Below are 23,661 nucleotides of genomic sequence, written 5' to 3'. Positions count from 1 at the left end.
GGATATATACATTTTGTTTCTTCATTCACCCATTAATGGATACTTGAGTTGTTTACACCTTTTGGCTATAGTGAATAATGCTGCTAGAAATATTCATGTGCAAGTTTTTGTGTGAACATGTTTTCAGTTCTCTTGGGTATATTCTATGGAGAATTGCTGAGTCATATGGTAACTCTATGTTTAACTTTTAGGGAATTACCAAACTGCTTTCCAAAGAGCCCACATGATTTTGAATGACCAGCAGCAACATATGAGGGTTCCAATATCTTCATATTCTCATCATTATCTTTTTTATGTTTTAAATTATAGCCATCTTAGTGGACACGAAGTTGTATCTTGTGACTTTTATTTGAATTTCCCTTATGATTAATTATGTTGAGCATCTTTTTATATGCTTATTGGCCATTTGTGTATCTTCTTTGGAGAAATGTCTATTTAGATCCTTGGCCCATTTTTAAATTGGATTATTTTTTTATTGTTGACTTGTAAATGTTCTTTTGTATATTCAGGATATGAATCCCTTATCAGAGATGATTTGCAAACATTTTCTCCCATTCTGTCATTTTTTTCTAGTTCCTTGATAGTGTCCATTGGAGCACAAAAGCTTTTATGTTTGATGAAATCCAATTTATCCATTTTTATATTTTTGTTATAAACCCAAGAAATGTGTGCTTAATCCAAGGTCATAATGTTTTTTGCCCATGTTTTCTTCTAAGAGTTTTATAGTTTCAGTTTTTACACTTTAGGTCTTGATCCATTTTGACTTATTTTTTGTATGTGGTGTGAGGTAGAGGTCCATCTTCATTGTTTTGCATGTGAATATACAGTTGTTCCAACACCATTTGCTGAAAAGATTATTCTTTCTCCATTGAATTGTCCTGGAACCCTTGCTGAAATTCAAGTGGCCATAATCATAAGAGTTTATTTCTGGATTCTCGGTTCTATTCCTGTGATCTATATGTCTATCCTTACATCAGCACCACACTGGTTTTAGTCCTGTAGGTTTATAGTAAGTTCTGAAATTGGGAGCATGAGTTCTCTAATTTGTTCTTTTTCAAGATTGTTTTGGCTGTTCTAAATGCCCTATTCATTTTTCTGCATTCTTTTTTCTTTCTGGTCCTCTGACTGAATAATATCAATTGACCTATCTTCAAGTTTGTTGATTCATCTGCCTACTCCAATCTGCTACTGAGTCTTCCAATGTACATTTCATTTCAGTTATTATACTTTTCAACTCCAGAATTTGTATTTGGTTCTTTTTATGTAAAAAAATTAATAAAATTTTTAAATTAAAAAATTCTATTTTTTTATACTCTCTATTTGGGGAGAGATTGTTTTTAGACTTCTCTTTAGTCTCTAGATTTGTTGCCTTTAGTTTTTTGAACATAGTTAAACTAGCCATTTTAAAGTCTTTTAAACTGTCAGGTGAAATTAGGACAATTCTCTGAGAATTGTTGGGGGATGGGAGCTTCAAACCCATTTGGCTTCTTCCAGTGGCTGCTAGGCTGTTGGTTTTCTTTCACAGTGATGGGGAGTTGGTTTTCAAGGCCACTGTGGAATGAGGAGAAGGGGATGGGCATATGGCAAATTAAAAAGCTTGCTGCTTTTACCAAGACTCTGCTGTCTTTCTTGAATAAACAGATTGTTACATGCCCTTGGTTAATTTCCAGAGTGCTAAAAAAGTTGATTTTTGACAATTTTTGCTAGTGTTTTTGTTGCTTTTATGTAGGAATGGATTTGGGGGGATCCTTACTATACCATTCCTGCTAATGTCCTAATTCTTTATGTTTAAGGAAAAATATACATACATGGAAGGCCTAATTTTTTCTCTCCACATTCTGATATATCACCCAGTGCACCACGTTTAGGAGGCTCCCAGTGTAAAATAAAAATTTCAAAAACCTCAATTGAGGTGTATAGCATATGTGAACGCCACACCACATGGCATCATATGATTGAGGTGGCTCCTCCTGACTTTTCAGACCTTCCTGTGGCAGCTCCATCCTTCTGATGAGTTGGGTTGAAACTCTTAGGATTATCTGACCCTTCCCTTACTCTTCTGCTCCCACATCCCCTCAAATGCTCCTTCACAGTTTTATCCATACATAACCTTTCTATCCATTCCCAAGGCACCATTTTCTCTCGCCTGCCAGCAGTCAGTGAGCTTTGATATAAACACCACTTTGATGAGTTCAATCAGTGATCAGAGGCAACCAACACCATACCTTGTCTTTTTCTAGATAAAAATCTAGTCTTTTTAATGTGACCTACAAATTTTCACAATCTTAACCCGATATGAACTGGAGGTCAGACAAATTGGGTTCTTCCTTCAGCTTAGTTCTTGTGGAATTTTCTGTACCTACTGTTCAGGGTATAAAAGATGACTGAGTACCTACTATGTGCTAAACTTAGAGTCAGTTCACAGACATATAGGTAAGTAAACCCACAATTACAATGTACTGTAGCTTAGAACTATGTGGAAGGATCAATTAAGATATCTGAGAAAGTGCCTTTGAAAATGTGCAGAATTTCAGGAGTAACAGGTATTACTGTGGTTTTTTTTCTTATTTACTTACCTCCAGTATAATACCCTCGAAGATTTAGTCAAGTGGTATGGTGTTAAAATGGTTATATAGTTAGTTTTCCTCCCTAAATATGACAGTGTGTGAGAACCCTGGGACTTCTGCATCTGTAGGAGGCCACATATATACATGCTGACTGTGTCCTCATCTTTAAAGCAGGGATGACACCTTCCTGCTTACTTCCCAGGACTGTGGTGAAGGATCACAGGAGAAGATACACGTGGGGTCATTTTGAAGTGCCTTACAAATCCCACTTCTTATCAAAACAATTATTATAAATAAATAAAAATAAATTATAAAAAATTGTAAACATACTCCCATTTTTATCACCTATGCAGCTCATGCTGTGATGTCTTCATTTGAACATCTGTTTGGACAATTTAATGAGAATAAGTAATTTATTTCTGTTAAGCATTTTGTGGGCTACCTTTTGTGAAGAGTCCTATAACCACACTGTGAAAACATTAATAATCACTGATATGTCACCAAAAACAACCATGGAGGAAAAGAAAAGCAGTTACTTACTCTCTGCTTTTAATTGTCCAAGGATGGAATTTTCTCCTCTGCACATGGTTCTGAACATATGTAAAGGAAAGAAATAATTATAGAGGTTTCAAAGGTTTCAATTGCAATATCTGTGGGGTAGAGTCCTAATCCAAGTAAAAATAGAGCAAGTGCTTTTATGAGAAGATGCTACATAGATTTTTTAAAAGCCAGAAAAAACATATGAATGTCACTTCTGTAATGTTATTGATGGGACAAGTTATTTTGAAGTGCGTAAATGGAAAAGTTATAAAATTGATCTTAGATTTCAGAAAGAGATGCTATTTTAAAAGATGGGTTATGAATGAGCTTCCCACTTAGAAAATGTGGCGACTGCAAAGATAAACTTAGAATGCCACAATAGATAAGAATATTTACAGAATCATATTATTTTCAGAGGTGAAAAGGGCAAACTTAGCAGAGTAATTCTGGAATTAAGGAAACTATTATACCTGAGCTGTCTCTGTAAAGTCAGAAAACCCCTTAAAAGTGAAAAATATAGTCTCAAATAGCTGCCTCTACTAATGATTTTGCTTCTCAAGACTCTGATAATAGTCGATGAATTATAAAGACCGACAAGACAAAAAATTCTATGTTCCATCTGCTTGCTCTGTGAAAGTAATTAAAAGTACAGTTATGCCTGGGAAATGCTGATATTATTAAAGATGATGCCAGAAAGTAGAGATGTTTTTGCATAATAAAAGGTTATAGTTTTGGTTGCTGAACAAAAGCGAAGCATGATATTTCATTCAGTTGGTTCAAACCCAAGAAAATACTTACAGAAAATAATTACAATCGACAATATTCCAAAAATAGTGTTAGCATGGCAAATGAAGTGGATAAAATCCAATTAAACATTATGTCAGTGCCTTAAATATTTGAAAAGCTTTGTCTGCCATGTTATAAATCAGATAATATTAGAAATGGGCAAATCTTCAATCCAAATGTATAGACCAAAGCACAGTTAAAGTTTTCTCATACTGTAATGAGGCAAAATTACCCCAGATGAAACAAAATGCCTTACTTGAAACCCTGGCAGACAGAAAGATACAAGCTTAAAAAGTCAGAAAGAAGCAAGAGGATTAAAAAAAAAAAAGATTTCCACCACAGTGGTGCACTCAAACTGTGCCTGGAGGACCTTAGATCTTGAGGAGGTGCCTCTAGGGAGGGGGACTCAAGCAAGAGGGCATCTAAGCCCCCAGCCCCAATTTGACCAAGGCCCTGAACCCTTATCTGCTTTACACACTGGGGGTTTGGGGCAAGACTTCATTTGTCCCTCCCCCACAAAGGAATTTGATTAGAAAGGTGGGAAACTACAGGTGGTCCTGAAGAACAGGGGATATTAAAAGAAAATATCCAGGCGCTAGTCCTTGCTTTGACTTATTAAGTGTGATCCTGAGTAGGGCTCTTTTGTGCTTCAGGTCACAGAGCTTATAATTGGGAGCTGGATTCATGCCAGGCCTGTCCATTTACCTCTTCTCAGCTAAGCGACCCAAAAAGAACATCAGGGGGCCTTTCCATCACTTTCTATAGCACCTCTCTACACCCGCCCACCAGCTAGCACCTCTCAACCCCCCTCATAATCTTCCACTGGCCAAGTCTGAAGTCTCATGTGCCTTTTTGAGTGAATATGGAAACTCTGCTTTTTAGAATATTGAGAACAGGACTTACCACGTTCCCTAAAATTTTAACAAAGTGATGGTAGGGAAAAACAATTAAAATTCCAGGAGACAGGAAAGAACTTTCACGCTTCACTTACTGGCAGAGACTATTATTACCAACCTTGTTGAAGGATTGCTGCCTAGAAAAATCATAAACCAATATGTGCAAATCATACCATTTTAAGTATTTAATTTTTTTCTTTCATCTACTTACTGCAAAGAATATGGAAAGCTCAGTAACTATTTGGTGGCTTAAAGATAATTTTAAAATTATCTTTAAAAACTAATTATGTATAAAGGACTTCATATCTGTATCTATATAAAGTCCTTATCTCCATTTGTAATATATTAATATATATTAAAGAACAAAAATATTAGTCTTTTTTATATTCATATATACACCTCATAAATGGAGACACGCACTCTATATATGTGATAGGCAATGAGTATAAAAGAGACACTAATATTTTAGTTCTTTTATACGTGCCATGTGTCCTAGGCCTACCATTTATGATTTTAGGCTCTATTTGAATTTTATCAACTAGTAAACAGGCCAAGATTCAAAAGTAAAATAAAGCGAAGTGTCCATCTGTTCAATGCTCCACTGAATAGATGTGGAGAAACATTTCCATTGCTTTCGCCAGCTTACATGCATAACTGATTGAAAGCTGTAAACAGAGGATTTTAGAACTTTGTTACCTGTAGTTGAAGTGCATTATTGCCTGTAGAGCATTTCCTCCACCAGTTGAAATGTCTCCTTCAAAACCTGGCAGAAGTGGTATCACAACATAAACCCGGTATCTCTGGCTTTCCCTGCAAAAGTCAGATGGAAAGAGTTGCACACACACAGAAAAAGACACAGTAACAGTTAAAAATGACAGTCAAGCAGTTCACATGGTTTTGGAGATTGAGTGAATGGCTTCCTACAATACATTCTATCACGTTCCAGGCTTTGGCAGGGAAGGGGATGCTGTTGGATTAAGGCCAGAAACTTATCCAGGCTAACCATTCATAACAACCTGAAAAATAAGCTGAACTTGGCAGTAAAGTGGGAATTGTACCCACTATCTCTCTATAGCACAATCCTTCCTAGGACAAAATTCACTGTAAAAAAGCCTTGCTTGGATCCCATGGGAGGTGGAGGGGTTATAATAAAGTTGTGAAAAAGACGTTATCCTAACCGTTTCATGTATAACAAGTTATAGCCACAGTACCGAGCTCAGAGTCCAGCAAATAGTAGGCATTCAGTTAGTAATTACTGAGTAAATGAGCTCCACAGCCTAAACCTCAGGGGCAAAAAAAGATATGGGACCCAGCATATTTTCCAATGCAGAAATCAGCATTGTTTAGAAACTCTGATTCATCTCTGAAAACTCTGCTTCAGATGCAAAATGTTACCCTGGGCCTGTCAAGAATTTTGAGTGACTGATGTTGAGTTTTAAATCTCCTGTAGACATAACACAATATTTCTTGGTCTGCTGTCCCAACTGATTAACAACAGCTTTTGAAAGAAAAGAAACAGAAGCAGAAAGTGTGGCTCCTAACTTTGATCTGCATTCAGAAAGTCAGAAATTTGGAGAATTATGTTCAAATAGGTATCGCCTCTTTGGAGGCTAGACTGTTAATATCCTTATCTCTAGAAAACACACAGGAAGAAGAGAAAGTCTGGAGATGACTGTGGTATCCCTTATGGTCAGAATCTCGCCAGTTTATGTGAGAAGTCTGCATTCACACGAAGATGCTGCTACAGGTTAATTTTCAAATCGGAACCTAGTTAAACTTTTCATAATAATTTCTAAGGTGCATTGTCTTCTAAACAGCTACATTTTTCTTTCAGGTGAATATTATTACTACTCTCAGAGGGGTCACATTTCATTACTGAGGTCTCTGATGCCAACACACTGTACATATCAGGGCACAGGGAAAGTGCAGTTTGAGACAGAAGCCACGGCCAACAGAACGGAGTCTGGAGGCCTATGAGCTTTAACCGCAGTGCTGAGAAATGAGGAATCTGAACCAGGGTGTTGTAATGGCATGGATTAATCGCTAGATGGCAAACACAGTTTGAGTTGGAAAAAACCCATTTAAAAAAATATATATAAACGGTTAAAGTTCTCTGTCAAATAAGGGTACGAAGCTCACATTCCTAGATAGTAAACAGGATAGTGGGAAGAACAGAAAGAATACCTAAGTTATTTCCTCACAGCCGGTATTTAAAAGTCCAAACGAATTTTATAGTTGAAAATTGACACCATCTGGCTTCAACTGCCTTTACAGAATCACCTTCGGTCTGGTCCTCCCAGGCCCACACTCCAGTGACTGGACACCACTGCCCTGCGCTCAGAGGTGCACCCCTGGTAAGGCAGGTTAGTCAACCTAACTCATCTGCCCCCTGAGCCTGGAGGCCCTTCTCTGCCTCGCAGAGAGGAGCTGATAACCGGCTCCTTCCATCAAGCCATCCCGGATGTGCCAATGAAAATTGGTTTGCTCCTGCCTCCGCACTCCGGCTACACATGGTTGGGATGCCTACTCAGCATCTTTTTTGCTTTACGCAACAGTGACAGGTACCTCTGCTAGGCTAGGCTATGTGATAAGCCCTTTTGAAACACTGGACGTGTGTCCACATATCTTTCTGTTTTGGGCAGTGCCCAACAGAGGACCTCTGCACTCAGTATGCACTTGGTACTATTTGCTTTGGGAGGATGGGGTCAGGTTGGCAGAATGTTTGTTTCTGGGAAGCCTCTGGTATAGACAAGAGGTTAAACAGGATGTTTTTCTTTAAATTAGATTACATCTTATTTGAATTTTTTTTTTTACTGTGGTAAAATATATGAAACATAAAATTTACCATTTTCACCATTTTTAAGTGTACTGTTCAGTGTTAACAATTACCTTCACAAGTTGTAAACCATCATGATCTCTATTTCCAAAACTTTTTCATGAGCCCAAACAGAAACTGTGATAATTAAGGGGTAACTCCCCATCTCCCCTCCCTGCAACCTCTGGTAACCTCTATTCTACTTTCTGTCTCTAGGAATTTGCCTGGTCTAGATATTTCAGCTAAGTGGAATCAAACAATATTTGTCCTTTTGTGGCTGACTTATTTCACTTAACATAATATCCTTAAGATTCATCCATGGTGTAGGATGGGTCAGAATTTCCTTCCTTCTTATGGCTGAATAATATTCTGTTATATATATAGACCACATTTGGTTTATCCAGTCATCTGTTGGTGGAGACTTGCAATGTTTCCACTTTTAGCTATTGTGAATAATGCTGCAGTGGGCACAGGCATATAGTATCTGAGTCCCTGTTTTCAGTTATTTTGGGTATATACCCAGGAATGGTGTTGCTGGGTCATACAGTTATTCTATGTTTAGCTTTTTGAGGAATCACCAAAAAAAATTACATTTTCGAATGGATAATATATGTTCTCAGTGCAAACCTTCAGAGGTGGAAGATTATATGATGAAAAAACTTCCTTTTCACTCCTTTGTCCCCAGCCTTTGTTTCCCCTCCCTAAGGGCAATTTCTATTACCTTTCATGTTCTTTCAGAAATAGTCTATGAATTTATAAGCATATATATGTATTCTCTCCTTCTATACAAATGTTAGAATACGGTAAACACTTTTCTGAATGTTATTTTTGTTTGTTCGTTTGTAATTTATCAGCGTATCCTGGAAATTCTTTAATAACTGTACTTAGAGAAATGCCCATTTTTTAATTAACAGTGACAGTATTCCAAATCCATGCCATAATATTTTAACCAGTTCTCTATTGCTGGGCATTCAACTGTTTCTAATTTTTTGCTACCCCAAAATGCCTGTTTTGCTATGTGTGCCAACCCACATAAGTCATCTCTCACATTTATTAGAAGCAGTATTGCTGGTCTTGAACACCAAGTGTTTGTAATTCTGTTTGGAAAAGATGGTTTCCTTTTGCCCATGTGTTTTATAAAAGCAAAAATGACTTCAAAATGTAGACACTGGGAAATGTTCTATAAAAATCTTGTATCTTTAGATAAAGCATATTTGCAAATTTAGTTTGTAGAAATCAGAATATTCACATTTTTTTGTTCTTGGTTAGCTCTATATAAAAATCCTTGCTTATTTATTTATTTATTTTAAATGTTTTGTTTTTTTTATTTTTTGTGGTACGCGGGCCTCTCACTGTTGTGGCCTCTCCCGTTGTGGATGGAGCACAGGCTCCGGACACACAGGCTCAGGGGCCATGGCTCACGGGCCTAGCCGCTCCGCGGCTTGTGGGATCTTCCCGGACCGGGGCACGAACCCGTGTCCCCTGCATCGGCAGGCGGTCTCCCAACCACTGCGCCACCAGGGAAGCCCTGTTTTAATTTTTTTTTAACACAATGCAGTTCTTGAATTTCCTAAATGATGAAATTTTTAAACTGTGTTCAGCAAATTAGCATAAATGACTTAGATTTTCACTGCTATAGAAAAAAAAGGGCTCTGGAATTTCAAACCATAAAGTTGTAGCTAAGTGTAAAGCAATGAAGAGAAAATTCTATGTGCTAACCTGTCCAGTCTCCTTCCTTGATCCGGTCCCCAGAAAATAACAGTTCTTGGCCACCGAGGATTCTAACCTCTTCCGAAACACTGCATCCTCACAATGCTGGGGTGGTGCAAATGATAGCAATCAGCATAGGGCAAGAACCTGAGCCCCTAATGTGCAGAATTATTTATGATCTTAAAAGCAAGAGAAGAGCTAGTGGGCACCAGGCCATCATGCAGGCAACTGCTCCATCCACTTCAGTTCAGAACAATTTTATAAAATTGCATGCTCAGGCTTTTTGTTAAAATAAGTTTTTCTTTCAAAACCCGCTAACTCTTACAGCGGTGTTATGTATAATAGATAAAAATTGGAAATGTCCAATAATGGGGGATGATTAACTAAATTACATTATAGTCACTCAATGGATGTAACTTCTTACAGCCACTAAAATGACCACTATGATGACTTACTAGCAAAGTACTTCTGGTAGTGTGTTAAAGTGGCCCTAATGCAAAGTTACAATTACAAGACAATTATAGATGTGGCAGGCTGATACTATGAAATATTAAATAATTTTTCCCCTTAAATGTGTTAACTTCCCCCTCTCTGTGACTGGAGATATGAAGCAGGCATTGCTCCTAGGACGGCGCTCTCACCGAGGAACCAGGGCACAAAGATGTCAGCTTCTTAGATTTGGGGAACTGGGGAGAGATCCTTTGAGCTGAGATGGGAGTATAAAGAAATAAGAGGAACTTCCCCGGTGGTCCGGTGGTTAAGAATCCGCGCTTCCACTGCAGGGGGCGCGGGTTCGATCCCTGGTCAGGGAACTAAGATCCCACAGGCTGTGCAGTGTGCCCAAAAAAATAAATTAAAAAAAAAGAAGAAGAAGAAGAAATAAGAGTCAGACTCAGTGCAGGGACCCTCTACTGGCAGCAGTAGAGGAGAAGGGACAGAAAGGCAGGTTTTAAAGGAGAAGGCTGAGGACCCCAGGTTACAGTAAGCAGATGCCAGAACAGGCTTGACAGATCGATACTGAGTGCAAGAAGCCCCTTCCCAAAGATCCAGGGCCCCTAAGCGTCTATACCAAGGATGGGGGAGGGGAGGAAAGACCAGGGAGCACCCTGACGGATTGAATACGGAGCAGAAATGAGAAACCACTGAATTTGGCCCCATTTACCAGGAAGTGACTAAACTAAATTTCCTTCTATTGTGTGGAAAAGGGACTTGAGACAGAAATCCAAGTGAGTTACAGGAAAAGGAAATAAATTACAACTCAGAAAATATGTCTGTATATTAATATGGACCAAAAAGAACATAGGAAAACAAAAAGTAAATTGTTTAGGTGATGAGAATGTGGGATCTTTGGTATTTTCAATTTTTGTGATTTGCTGAAATGCTGCTTGTCCCTTTAAAAACAAGTCCTAGGGGCTTCTCTGGTGGCGCAGTGGTTGAGAGTCCGCCTGCCGATGCAGGGGACGCGGGTTCGTGCCCCGGTCCGGGAAGATCCCACATGCTGTGGAGCGGCTGGGCCCGTGAGCCATGGCCACTGAGCCTGCACGTCCGGAGCCTGTGCTCCGCAACGGGAGAGGCCACAGCAGTGAGAGGCCCGCGTACCGCAAAAAAACAAAAAAACCAAGTCCTTGGGGAGGGGGAAGGGTAAGCTGTGACAAAGTGAGAGAGTGGTATGGACACATATACACTACCAAACGTAAAATAGATAGCTAGTGGGAAGCAGCGGCATAGCACAGGGAGAGCAGCGCGGTGTTTTGTGACCACCTAGAGGGGTGGGATAGGGAGGGTGGGAGGGAGAGAGACGCAAGAGGGAAGAGATATGGGAACATATGTATAACTCTTTCACTTTGTTATAAAGCAGAAACTAACACCATTGTAAAGCAATTTTACTCCAATAAAGATGTTAAAAAAAAAAAAAAAACAAGTCCTAGTTCACCAACGTAAATGGGTCTTAGCAGTGGTTTTCCTCTAGCTTCCCACCTTGTTCTCTCCAGAAGAACCCCTCCTCCTTCACCTCCTCCTTCCCCAGCATGGTGGGTAGTCAGGGGTCTTCTGCTCAGAGTGGGGTCTCAGGATCTATAATAAGGCCCCAAAGGAGCTCATTGTATTTCTCCAGTGACAAGATGCTTTATATTTTGAGAATTTGAGATTTATAGATCATGTTTCATTGCCATAAACTTCAGGAGCTGGTATAAATCTTCTCGTTGTAGATTTTGCAGCAGTGAACGCTGCCAGAAGTAAGAAGAATTGTGGTTGGGGATTAGTGGTTTGTTTGTTTGTTTGTTTTTTGTGGAGAGAATTTTATTCTATAGTGGTATCAGTTATGGGAGAAGTGGATCTGTAGCTTCTCAGTGGTTTGGGACATAGCCCATTTTATTTTGTGTTTGGCAAATCTTTTTAAATGCAGTAAACCTTTCTGGGCTTCAGTTTTCTCATCTGTAAATGAAGGAGTTGGTGAAAATCATTGTTAGTCCACTAGAAATGCTGGTTCTATTTAGCACTGACTTTGCGTATCATATGTGAGATTTTTATAGATTATGACATTACATATTTTGTGTGCACACAAAAACACACACACATAATTTTTTTCGTTGGTTATCTTTTGAAAACGGCAAGCTTTTAAATGTAAGAATGTTCAGGGTCAGCCCAGCATGTGTGACTTAGACTTCACTCTGTACTTGATAACCTTTGGCAGGCATGTCCCTCAGTGTCCCTTAAATAAGATTCTACAAAACCTCTTATAAAACTGTTCCCACAATGGCCCAGCCGTTTTCATTCTCATTTTAAAAAAAGAGTCTCTCCCTTCCTTCATCTCTCTGCCAGGGCACATGCTCAGACTCAAAATGATTTCTGGCCTCCGACCAGTACTAATCTTTACTCTCTCTATCTGCTGAGATTATCATTTAAGTAATTTTTGGAATCAAATAAAAGCAATTAAATGATCTAAATCAAAAGTTCTCCTGCCATGATCTGTCACCTCTGCCCTAATGTAACCTCTTCTCCATGAATTTCATAGAGCTTGGAGATTATCCCACAAGATAAAAAATGTGAAACCAGCCATTGGCATACTTAATTTTCTTATTTTTCTTCTTCTATTATAACTGCAGCTTAAATTTCGTTAAGACAGTGATTCTGAAATATACCCAACATGTCCTTTCAACTTAGTACACAAAGCATAGGATGTGGTAATTATAGGATGTAGATTTTTCTTTAAACCTAAGAAATTTTTATCTATCAAGCAATTACTTTAAAAAAAGAAAATGTTCATCTGATTTTTAAAAATTTTTAAATAAAGTACCTCTTCTAGATTTCTTGCAGGCTTAACATTAGAACATTTCTACTTCCCTTGAAATGAGGGAAGCTTTGTAGCTGAGCTACAAAGGTAGCACAAGGTAAAGAGCACAAGTTTAAGTTCTAAAGATGTGGTCTGAGTCCCAGTTCCAATCATCAATAGCTGCATGATGTGGGCAAGTTACCATAATCGCACTTGGCCTCAGCTGCCTCATCTGTAGAATGGAAATCATTATGCATCCACTTCATAAGGCTGATGTGAGAATTAAATGAAGGAATGCATAAAAAGCACCTTGGATGTGGAATGACTAAAAAACGATTTGATAACATTATTAATCAATTAACAACCAGTGATTTCAATTGGAAAGCTTCAAAGAATCATCAACAGTGCCTAAAATTAAAACAAAGCTAAGCAAAACTGAACACACATTATGTTTCAGAATACATTTTATTTTATATTTTGGGGGAAGGTGTAATCCAATCAATAATGGGGAATCCAAAAATTGATTCCCATGAGGAGTCAGCTATAGCTTTCTGGCAGGACACCTCTAGACAGTGTTTTAATCATGTGCCTCTGCTTGTCACAGGATGAAGAAGTGCCAGTGACAGGGAACCAAAGCAAATTGTCCTTATCCAGCAATAGTCACCTAATAATTTAAAATGAGGCACATTAAACACCTCTTTAATTAAAACATTTGTTTCTAACATAAATATTAATTTCTAAATAGTTGATTTGATATTGTGGTTCTTTGTCCCTGCTAGAATTTACCATGAGCTAGCATATTTCCAGATGATGAATTTCCTGGAAATAACATAATTTCTTACATGAACTGGTGCTTTACGGGTTTCAAATTGCTTTCACATCTATTCATATGAGATAGGTAGGGCAGATATTATTATTCTCTTTGTTGGTGAAAAAACAGAGTGCCAGAAAGGCAAAAATGATAGATTCAAAAGGTCACATACCTGTAGACACAGAGTTGGGAAGAACTCAGATCTCCAGACATCTGGTTCCCAATTAATTTCAGATTCCCCAGAGGAGGTCCCTCATACCATCACTCATGCGCAAACTGCAAGCACTATCTGGCACTGTTCTACAGTTATAGGGAGCATGAAGAGCTTGAGTGATTTTCAAAATTGTGTATTTTCCAAGGCAGTTTGTGTATTTTCCAGTGCAGTTCAATATTAAAATACAGAAGCATTAAATCAACTGCCTAATTTCATTGCATGTGTCAAACTTGTGATAACAGTGCAAAATGCACTCTCTCCCTCCAAACTTTTTAGCAGGGCAGTAAAATTATGCATGTCAAGTTTCCATAAGCAAAAATGGTTTCATCCTCAGAGACCGTACATTCATGGCACACAGTGTTTTAAAATCTTTTCTACTTGGACCATCTGGTTACACTCTACGTTTTTGCTTATTCAAACATGGTATAAGCCAGTCAATTCTAGACTGTGGATTATGATTTCTTCTCCCTGATCTCTAGTTCTATTTGAGTTGTCAAAGACAGGCTTCCAGTGGGTTGGGAGCTGGTCTCAACTCGAAGACAGTTTTACTTTTTTAGAGCAGACCTTTTGTTTTCTGCAGAGATTCCCACAGTTATTTTTAGTTCAGCTTGGGGTGAACAGTATTCTGAGGCTCTAGGTCATGAATCAGATCATGGAGGCTTGGCCTGTTTCTGTAAAGAATTATGGATGCTGGAGAGGGTGTGGAGAAAAGGGAAGTCTCCTACACTGCTGGTGAGAATGTAAATTGGTGCAGCCACTATGGAGAACAGTATGGAGGTTCCTTAAAAAACTAAAAATAGAACTACCATATGACCCAGCAATCCCACTCCTGGGCATATACCCTGAGAAAACCATAATTCAAAAAGATACATGTACCCCAATGTTCACTGCAGCACTATTTACAATAGCCAGGAAGCAACCTAAATGTCCATTGATGGAAGAATGGATAAAGAAGATGTGGTACATATATACAATGGAATATTACTCAGCCATAAAAAAGAATGAAATAATGCCATTTGCAGCGACATGGATGGACCTAGAGATTGTCATACTGAGTAAAGTAAGTCAAAGACAATATCTTATGATATCGCTTATATGTGGAATCTAAAAAAATGGTACAAAAGAACCTATTTACAAAATAGAAATAGAGTCACAGATGCAGGAAACAAACTTATGATTACCAAGGGGCAAAGTGGGGGAAAGATAAAGTGGGAAACTGGGATTGACATATACACACTACTGTATACAAAATAGATAACTAATAAGTACCTACTGTATAGCACAGGGAACTCTACTCAGTACTCTGTAATGACCTATATGGGAACAGAATCTAAAAAAGAGTGGATATATGTATATGTATAACTGACTTACTTTGCTGTACAGCAGGAACTAACACAACATTGTAAATCAATTATACTCCAATAAAAATTAATTTAAAAAAATTACAGCTGCTGAGAAAGAATGAGGAGAAAGTGAGGGAAGCAGAGAACTCACTTTAGGGAACTGGTGTGGGACCAGATTCCAGCACTGGCAGAAAAGTAAAGGCTCAGACCAGTTGAGAGAAGTTGGCAATTTAAAGACGCCAACCTCTCTAGGGTGGGAGGGTCCTGGAAGAGAGTCTGTGTTCCTTGGTCAGGCTGGCTGAATGCTGACTGTCATTTCCCTCCATCTGCTTTGTGCTCTATTCTATTCTTTTTCCAACAACCAAAGTTATACTTGTTGCTAGGCACGTGAAGTTCTGAGTTTCAGAAGAGTAGAGAGCAGAAGAGTGAAAGGAAGAGAGAGGGGTAAGCTTGAGGATGGCACACGACGGCCCTCAGTGAGAAGAAGGGGAGCCACTGTAGGCAGCTTTCTAATTCTACCTTTATCTTTTTTCCTAAGAATACAAGCTCACAGATTTGAAATTATTCAATGAAAATATATTTTACAGTTTGGAATTAACACAGGAGATAAACGATAATGTGGACATACAGAGAAGGGGGAAAATGTAAAATAGGTTTCCAGGATATGTGTGTGTATCCACTAAGTTTGAAGGTGTGATATACATACCGCTTTAAAATGTGACTGTCAAAGCAAGTGAGATTATTGAGAGATCAGAGCTAAATGACACACAGTTAATTTGAAATTTGACGAACTCATTTCCCAGTTTCTACAAAGTGAGCTTGAAATTGCCACCCTTTAAGGTGCTCTGTGAACTTCTAAGCATGAGATAAAATCTGCAACAGATGCTACCTTACCATGCTCTCTTACTGTGGATCCCAGGGTCACTGGGAAATGTTCAATCAGAAAATATCTTAACATTCCTTCCAGCCTTAAAGTGCTATGATTTTAGAAGTCCAGATATTAAAAGACAAATTAATATGCTAAAGAAAAATATTCTTTCAGGCTCCTGAACACTTAAAAACATATCTCACAGATACTTATTAAACCATGTACTAATAAGTGAATAACTGGGATGAGTGAAGTTGAGATTCATCCTACTCTCCTAATTAGCTGTCAAAGTTCCAAAATTCATGATTCACTGCTCAGCACAATGAGCTCATTGGTCAATTTAATGTATTTTTGTGACATTTCAATTTCATGAAAAAATTATTTTTCTTTTTTGTCAAATGTGCTTTATAAAGGGGACACTCCTGCATCAATAAAATGCAAGAGTTGTCAGAAATATAATGCAATTTTGTAAATGAGACATAAATTGACCAGAAAATTGGGAGACTGGAGACTGGCAAGGATGCAAGGAATCTCTGTGTGTACATATGTGTTTAACTGGAAACAAGACTGTTTTTAAGTCATCTCAGAAACAGTCCTTGGTGACTTTCTTTTTTTTTTTTTTTTTTTTTTTTTTTTTTTTTTTTTTTTTTTTTTTTTTTTTGGTGGTACGCGGGCCTCTCACTGTTGTGGCCTCTCCCGTTGCGGAGCACAGGCTCCGTATGCGCAGGCTCAGCGGCCATGGCTCACGGGCTCAGCCGCTCCGCGGCATGTGGGATCTTCCCAGACCAGGGCACGAACCCACGTCCCCTGCATCGGCAGGCGGACTCTCAACCACTGCGCCACCAGGGAAGCCCCTTGGTGACTTTCTTAATAAAAGCATATGAGAAGGCAAAGAATAAAGGTCACTTGTAAAAACACAGCCCATCATTCATATTTATGGCCATATACACTGTTCTAGATGAGTACTATATAATCCTGGCTGTGCCTGTGGAATATTATAAAACACAGGTACTTGGGTCCTCCTCCAGAAAATTCTGATCCAGCAAGCCTGGAGTTGAGTCCAGCCCTCTGTGTTTTTGTAAAGTGGTGATTTTGATGCATGGGAAGGGGTGAGAAGCACTGTATGCCCCACAGAATGGGTGAGTATTGTGCCTTGCTGACCAAAGGCCCTCACTGTGGGATCAAGACAGCCATTCCCCCAGCTGCTGAGAGAGCTGGCCGCTGGCTACTCACTCACAGTGAAGCCTTTCTCCAGGAACTGCCCTCCAGAGGCGAAAGGCGCCTGTCTCACCCAAGGCCATGCCCATTTCCTGAAGTCAGCCTACATTCAAAGACCAGTCAATGGGAGGAGGAGATTATAAAGACCCAACCTACGTGCTTCAATTTGGGGCAATCCCAAAGTGGTCTCTAATCCTAACTGTCAGTGCATTGGAGTTACATGGTGTGGGAGGCATTGGGTCTGAAGTCCAAAGACTTGGCTTCAAAGCTGTTTTTGCCTTTTGCTGTTAGTGGCCCAGACAAGTCACACCAACTCTTTCATCTCAGTTTAACTTTAAAAATGGGGACAAAAAAAAAAAAAAAAGATGCATATTGTAATCCCCAGACCAACCACTAAAAAATGCAGAGGTATCTAGCTTAAATGCTAATAAAGGAATTAAGCAGAAAAAAATAAAATAAAAATGTACAGCAACAACAATAATAATAACAACAAAACTATATGATCTACTTTCAAGAGTAGTTGTGAAAATTCAGTAAGAGTCTGTAGATATAAACTGTGAATCATATAAAATGCTGGTAGTTGTTGTTATAAAATGTTCTTAGTCTAAAAATCCCCACAGGGGCTTCCCTGGTGGCGCAGTGGTTGAGAGTCCGCCTGCCAATGCAGGGGAAACGGGTTCGTGCCCCGGTCTGGGAAGATCCCACATGCCGCGGAGCGGCTGGGCCCGTGAGCCATGGCCGCTGGGCCTGTGCGTCCGGAGCCTGTGCTCCGCAACGGGAGAGGCCACAGCAGTGAGAGGCCCGCGTACCGCAAAACAAAACAAAACAAAAAAAAAAAAAACAAAAAATAAATAAATAAAAATCCCCACATATTTTGTGAAAAAAAGATATTAAAGTACCACAGGACACTGGAAGTCAAAAAATGTTTTAAGCCCCAAATGCATATGTACTTAACATTCTCCACTGCATATGTTCAATGAATTAAGATAATAAAATGTAATGATTTTGTTTGTTTGTTTATTTTGCTGTTTTTACACAGAGCTAAAATCAGCCATAAAAAGAAATAGTCCCAGGTGTCAAGAAAATTCAGTAGGGAAAGAATAGACTTTTCAACAAATGGTGCTGGAACAACTGCATATCCACATGCAAAAGAATGAAGTTGGTCCTTTACCTCACATCATATACAAAAAGTAACTCAAAATGAATCAAGACCTAAATGTAAGAGCTAAAACTATAACATTCTTAGAAGAGAAGAGGCATAAATCTTCATGATTTTGGATTAGGCAGTGGTTTCTCAGCTATGAAACCAAAGCACAGCAATAAAGGGAAAAAAAAAGATAAATGGAATTTTATCAGAATTTAAAACGTCTGTGTTTCAAAGGACACTACCAAGAAAGTAAAAAAGAAAACAGACTGAATGGGAGCAAATATTTGCAAATTATAAATCTGATATAAGACTTGTATCCAGAATACCTAAAGAACTCTTACAACTCAGTAATAAAAAGACAACCTAATTAAACAATGGATAATGATAATACATGAATGGCCAATAAACAAAAAAATACTCAACATTATTAGTCATTAGGGAAATTCAAATCAAAACCACATGAGATACCATTTCACACCTACTAGGATCGCTATAATAAAAAAGAGATAATAATAAGTATTAGTGATGATACAGAGAAATTGGAAACCTCGTACACTATGGGAATGTAAAATGGTGTTGCCGCTTTTGAAAACATTCTGACAGTTTCTCAAAATGTTAAACACAGAGTTACAATATGATCCAGTAATTCCACCCCTAGAGTAATGAAAACATGTCTCACATAAAAACTAGTACAGAATGTTTATAGCATCTTTATGCATAATAGCCAAAAAGTAGAAACAACCCAAATATATACCAACTGATGAATGGATAAATTCATTTATATGAAGTATATCCAGATAATGAAATATTACCTGACAATAAAAATAAATGAAATACTGGTACATTCTATAACATTAAGCTAAGTGAAAGAAGCAAGTCACAAAAGATCACATATTGTATGATTTCATTTATATGAAACAACCAGATCAGGCAAATCTACAGAGAAAGAAAGTAGATTAGTGGTTGCCAGGGGCTAAGAAAAGGGGGAATGGGTAGTGACTGCTAATAAGTATGCGGTTCCTTTCTGGGGTGATGAAAACGTTCTAAAATTGATTCAGCGATGGTTGCACACAACTCTGTGAATATACTACAAATGACTAAATTGTCCACTTTGGGTGGATTGTATGGTATGTGAATTATATCTTAATAAAAGTGTTATTAAAGAAAATAATCCCATGAGCTGAAAAAATAAGACAGAGGGTAACAAGAATTTAAATATAACCCATGGAAAAACGTTATGACTATTTTGCTTTGATTTTAAGTGAACACAGCTCACTGTCTGCCTTTAAATAAATCAAATCACAAATCTAATGCGTGGGAAAGAGACTGGCCAGGAAAAAATGACTATGCTCTGGGAGCATTCAGAGCCCCTCAAAAATGGACTTAAAAATTTTCAGCAACTGACTCAGATTTAAGGAATCAATAACCTACTAGTAGTTGAACTAAAGTCATGCCTGTTAGAAAAAGATAGTATTTTAAAAATGGTCTTTCAAAAGTCATTTTAGCAGTAAATGCAAGAACATCTGCAGTAACAACTCCTACCAAAATGCCAAAAACTTTACCTGTGAGCTTTCAGTATCCTCTGAGCAATGGCATCGCCAACCTTGTTGAACACAACTTTGTCATCAGCGCAGCTTATGAAAAACTGGTTCTACACAAAATAAATGAGATTTATAATAAGTTTTTCTTATCTTAGTAGCATGCATATAAGGAAAATGTGGTATATAATAAAAAACTATATATATGTATATATATATATATATTTACATTGATATTTTTTTAAAAAATGTTTCACCTAGCAGACATGTTCTGATTCCTAAAATCACCTCAGGAAAGTAAATGACACTGGGAATAAAAGAAGTCTCATGTCACTCTGGGCCTCATGCATTTCTAAGCAATATCACCTATATCATCTTAGTAAAGTGGAAAGCTAAATTATTTTTTAATCATGCAAATTCCTTGTAGGTTACATTCTTAGAATGGTAGGAACATTCTGAACTTAATAGAGAAATCAGGTTTTTCAGATTCACACATTGTATAAATGCTTCTGATTAAAAATTCCATATTGGTAAACATTCTATCTCATGCTGTTTATTTTTGAACAGGGTAGATGGCAGAATCCTGGTCTAATTTTCTCCACTATTTCCTAGTATCTGCCTTGATCTTATCTCATTTGTTTAGGTCTCTCATTATTCCTGAACTTCTATTTTAAGTAGTTACAAATCTCTTTTCTAAGTATGTTGCATTATATAAATAAACCAATAAGATGGAAAGAGAAATATTTTTTTAAGTACTTCTGCTTATAGATTCATGCAACATTCTTTAAAACTGTTACTAAAAAACCAGGGTACAACATTATTATTATAATGGTATGAAAGATTTAGCTGCTACATTACGGATTGTTGAAAATTAGGTACAAATATTATGAATATCACACGCTCTGTTTACTATACAAATAGTTATAACACAGCTGTAATTTATAAGTATAATCATCACAGAGTCATCTTTGCTAATCATCTTAGGTAAAGTGATATATAGGCAATGACTCGAAATAGGATTATCATCCTTTTGCCACATTATCATTTTTACTATTGTACACGCTTTTAAACTTAAGTGCACAAAGCTGTAAACAGCTTCCAGAAGACAAACTTTGAGGAAGACAAAAACTCACTTGAGAATATGTTTCCCTTTAGGGCATCAAACAATCAAAATCTCAGTGGCAACCAAACCATGTTTGTTCTGAATTCATATCACAGAGAAGCTTAGCATTCCTCAGCAGCTGTAACACAGACTCACATCCTTCACTTCTCCTTTTTTGGAGGGAGCAGGGTGAATGCCAACTGCTTAACCTCGGCTTCAGGCGTTTCAACTAAGTTTATGTCCACAGCCATGTGTGTCAATATGGCATTCCTGACCTCATTTAGTACTGTGGTAGCGTTACAAAGAAAGGCTGATTTAATACTACTAAAAAGAGACAAAGCAAGAGGATGCTGGGTAACAGATGAACCAGCCATTAACGTCTTACATTATTATGGTATAATTGTTGAAATTAATAACACTAAGAGTATTAGTTTTATTAACTCTAGACTTCATTCAGAATTCACTAATTTTTCCACTAATGTCCTTTTTCTGTTGCATGATCCCATCCAGGATACCACATTGCATTTAGCCTGCTAATAGTTTTAATCAGCCTTCTCTTTCTCCAGGCCTGTAAAATAAATTAAGCTCCAATTCTTTCCCACTTGCCTTTAATTAATTGTCACTTCATGGAAGGGGATAGGGCCAGGACTCAAGGGGAAGGAAAGTAGGGCTAGAATGGTTTTCCCCAGTGACCCCATCTCTCTCCACATATATTTTTTAATTCAGTGGGAAAGAAAATACTAAAATAAAGAAGAGAGATGTGCTCTGAGTTATCTTTCCATTGTCACGGCTTTTTATTTTTTTAAGGATTTTCCAAGTGCTCTGAACTAGCTTCAGATCTACTTTGAAGCACAGTTAAGGTTCCCAAACTAAATCCAGTATCCGCGGGTTTTCTTCTCGTCTCTACACGCAAACTCTGAGAACTGAAACAGCTTTATAATGAATGGTGGTTGACACAGAATTGAAGGAGTTGGTACGTGCCCTCGCTATTCTTACATCTCCCTTTTCCATGTTCTTTTTCCTGCCCTCTCCCCACTCCAACATCCCCAAACCAGAGGCATCCAGTGGTCTCTATGTTAACAGCTTACCCGTGTGTGCTCTCCCGAAGCAGCACATGCCTCACATTTACACCCTCCAACTCAAGCCAAATCAAAACTTATCTCCATGTTGGGATATATCTGGCTAATAATATTATGAATTGATGCATTTTAATAATAAGGATTTGGGGGGTTCCTGTTAGAGTCCCGAGTTAATGAAAATGCAAAGTGAATGTCAGGTATGCTGGGGGAATCAAAATTCAGGTGACCTCTTCACATCTCGACATACACTTATTAATGTAGCAGGTCCTGAGTTAGGGGACTCTGCAGTCTCTGTGATATTTACAGGAAGGCAGGTTGTCATACCAATTTACACGAGCAAGACTTACTTCTATATAGATATAGTGCTTGCTGTTCTCTATCACATAGACGTAAGCAGCATGGATGGACTCTTCATGGTACTTTATACCAGCAGACCAATCAGCAGCAGAACGGAGCAACTATAAGGCAACAATCAGAAATGAGCAAACATGAGACAATGGAGACGACACCAGAGGTATTAATAAATGAAGCCCATCTTTTTCTTCCAAACAACTGATTGATTACAGTGGCTTGTGTGTCATGTGTGGGCCAAGGCAGAGTAGGTAGGTAGGGAACTGGTCCTTAAACATCATCCATAATGAAGGGGCCCAGCTGGAAATTAAATCCTGAATATATATTCTTCCACCCAGGATTATTTTCATTCAAGATTGGAAACCAGGAGATGTGGTTTCTACAAAGAGCGTTTCAGAAGGACCTCTTTTGGTGGCTATGAGTAGGGTGACCATTTGTACTCTTTTTCTGTTATAGCCCCACAATCACACCAGAATGCCTCATGTATTAATAGCACCACTTTTACTCTCAGAAGTGTCCTGGTTTGAATCATATGATACAGTCACCCTAGCTCTGACTTGATAAAGTGATTACTCTTTTTCCCTCAAATAGATACTGTTCAGAATAATACATTCTAAAAGACAAATAGATTCATTTAGACATTTAGTCTTGATTCTGGCTTTAATTAGCTGTCCGATCTTTGGTGTGTCACTTCAACTCTCAACTTTCTCATTCATACCACGTCCCTCTATTCAGACACTCACCTGCTTCTTCCTGGATTACAACAAGAGCATCCAGCTCAGACACCTGAATATACGTTAAATACACAGATGCACAGTGGGACTGCCTAGGTTCAAAGCTTAGCTCAACCACCTAGTGGCTTTGATCTTGGTCAAGTCTCTCAACCTCTTTGTGCCTCAGATTTCTGTTCTATAAAACTGAGTATCCACTTTATAGGGTTGGAGAGAGGATTAAATGAATGACTGTGCAGTGAGCTGAAGGAAACCAAACACCTAGTAAGTGGCACACAAGTGTTTGCTGCTATTAATGAGAACTTAGAGGATGTATTTGAGCTGTGGTGGATCATGCCCAAGACGCTTCAGAGTAGACTGTAGTCCAGCCAGGCTATAGTCTGGCCCACGTGGAAGGCTTTTTCAACACTAAGAATCCATTGGTTGTAATTTTTTTTCAGCACTCTAACTAGGGTTCCAGTATAATGTTAGTCATATAGTAGGTGGTCAATAAATGCTTATTACTTGACTTTCCTTAAGCAATAGAGTTTCATCACAGAAGAATCACTATAAAAATATATTCACTAATCCTGATTTGAAATAAATATTGAAACTGTTCCTCATGAGGTCAACTGAAATTGAAAATAAAAGAATAGCCCAGGGGCCTCCCTGGTGGCGCAGTGGTTGAGAGTCTG

The 23,661-nt window shown here is 38.2% G+C and overlaps 1 protein-coding gene across 2 annotated transcripts in view; it reads right to left on the bottom strand.

Moving 5' to 3' along the window:
* The window catches only part of PLD1 (phospholipase D1), a gene marked incomplete at its 5' end in the record, with an annotated part of 110,745 nt that overhangs the window by 26,076 nt on the left and 61,008 nt on the right, over positions 1-23,661 (bottom strand). For both annotated transcript variants that reach the window (XM_079705601.1, XM_079705602.1), the window contains 4 exons: positions 3,108-3,157; positions 5,486-5,599; positions 19,749-19,837; positions 22,253-22,363. In XM_079705601.1, coding sequence (XP_079561727.1) covers positions 3,108-3,157; positions 5,486-5,599; positions 19,749-19,837; positions 22,253-22,363 — 364 coding nt within the window. The remainder of the gene's footprint in view (positions 1-3,107; positions 3,158-5,485; positions 5,600-19,748; positions 19,838-22,252; positions 22,364-23,661) is intronic.

This window comes from Hyperoodon ampullatus (genome assembly GCF_949752795.1).
Source record: "Hyperoodon ampullatus genome assembly, chromosome: 5".
NCBI classification, from domain to species: domain Eukaryota; kingdom Metazoa; phylum Chordata; class Mammalia; order Artiodactyla; family Ziphiidae; genus Hyperoodon; species Hyperoodon ampullatus.
The sequence above is the reverse complement of the archived record's forward strand: the minus strand, read 5'-3'. Positions and strand labels throughout refer to the sequence as shown.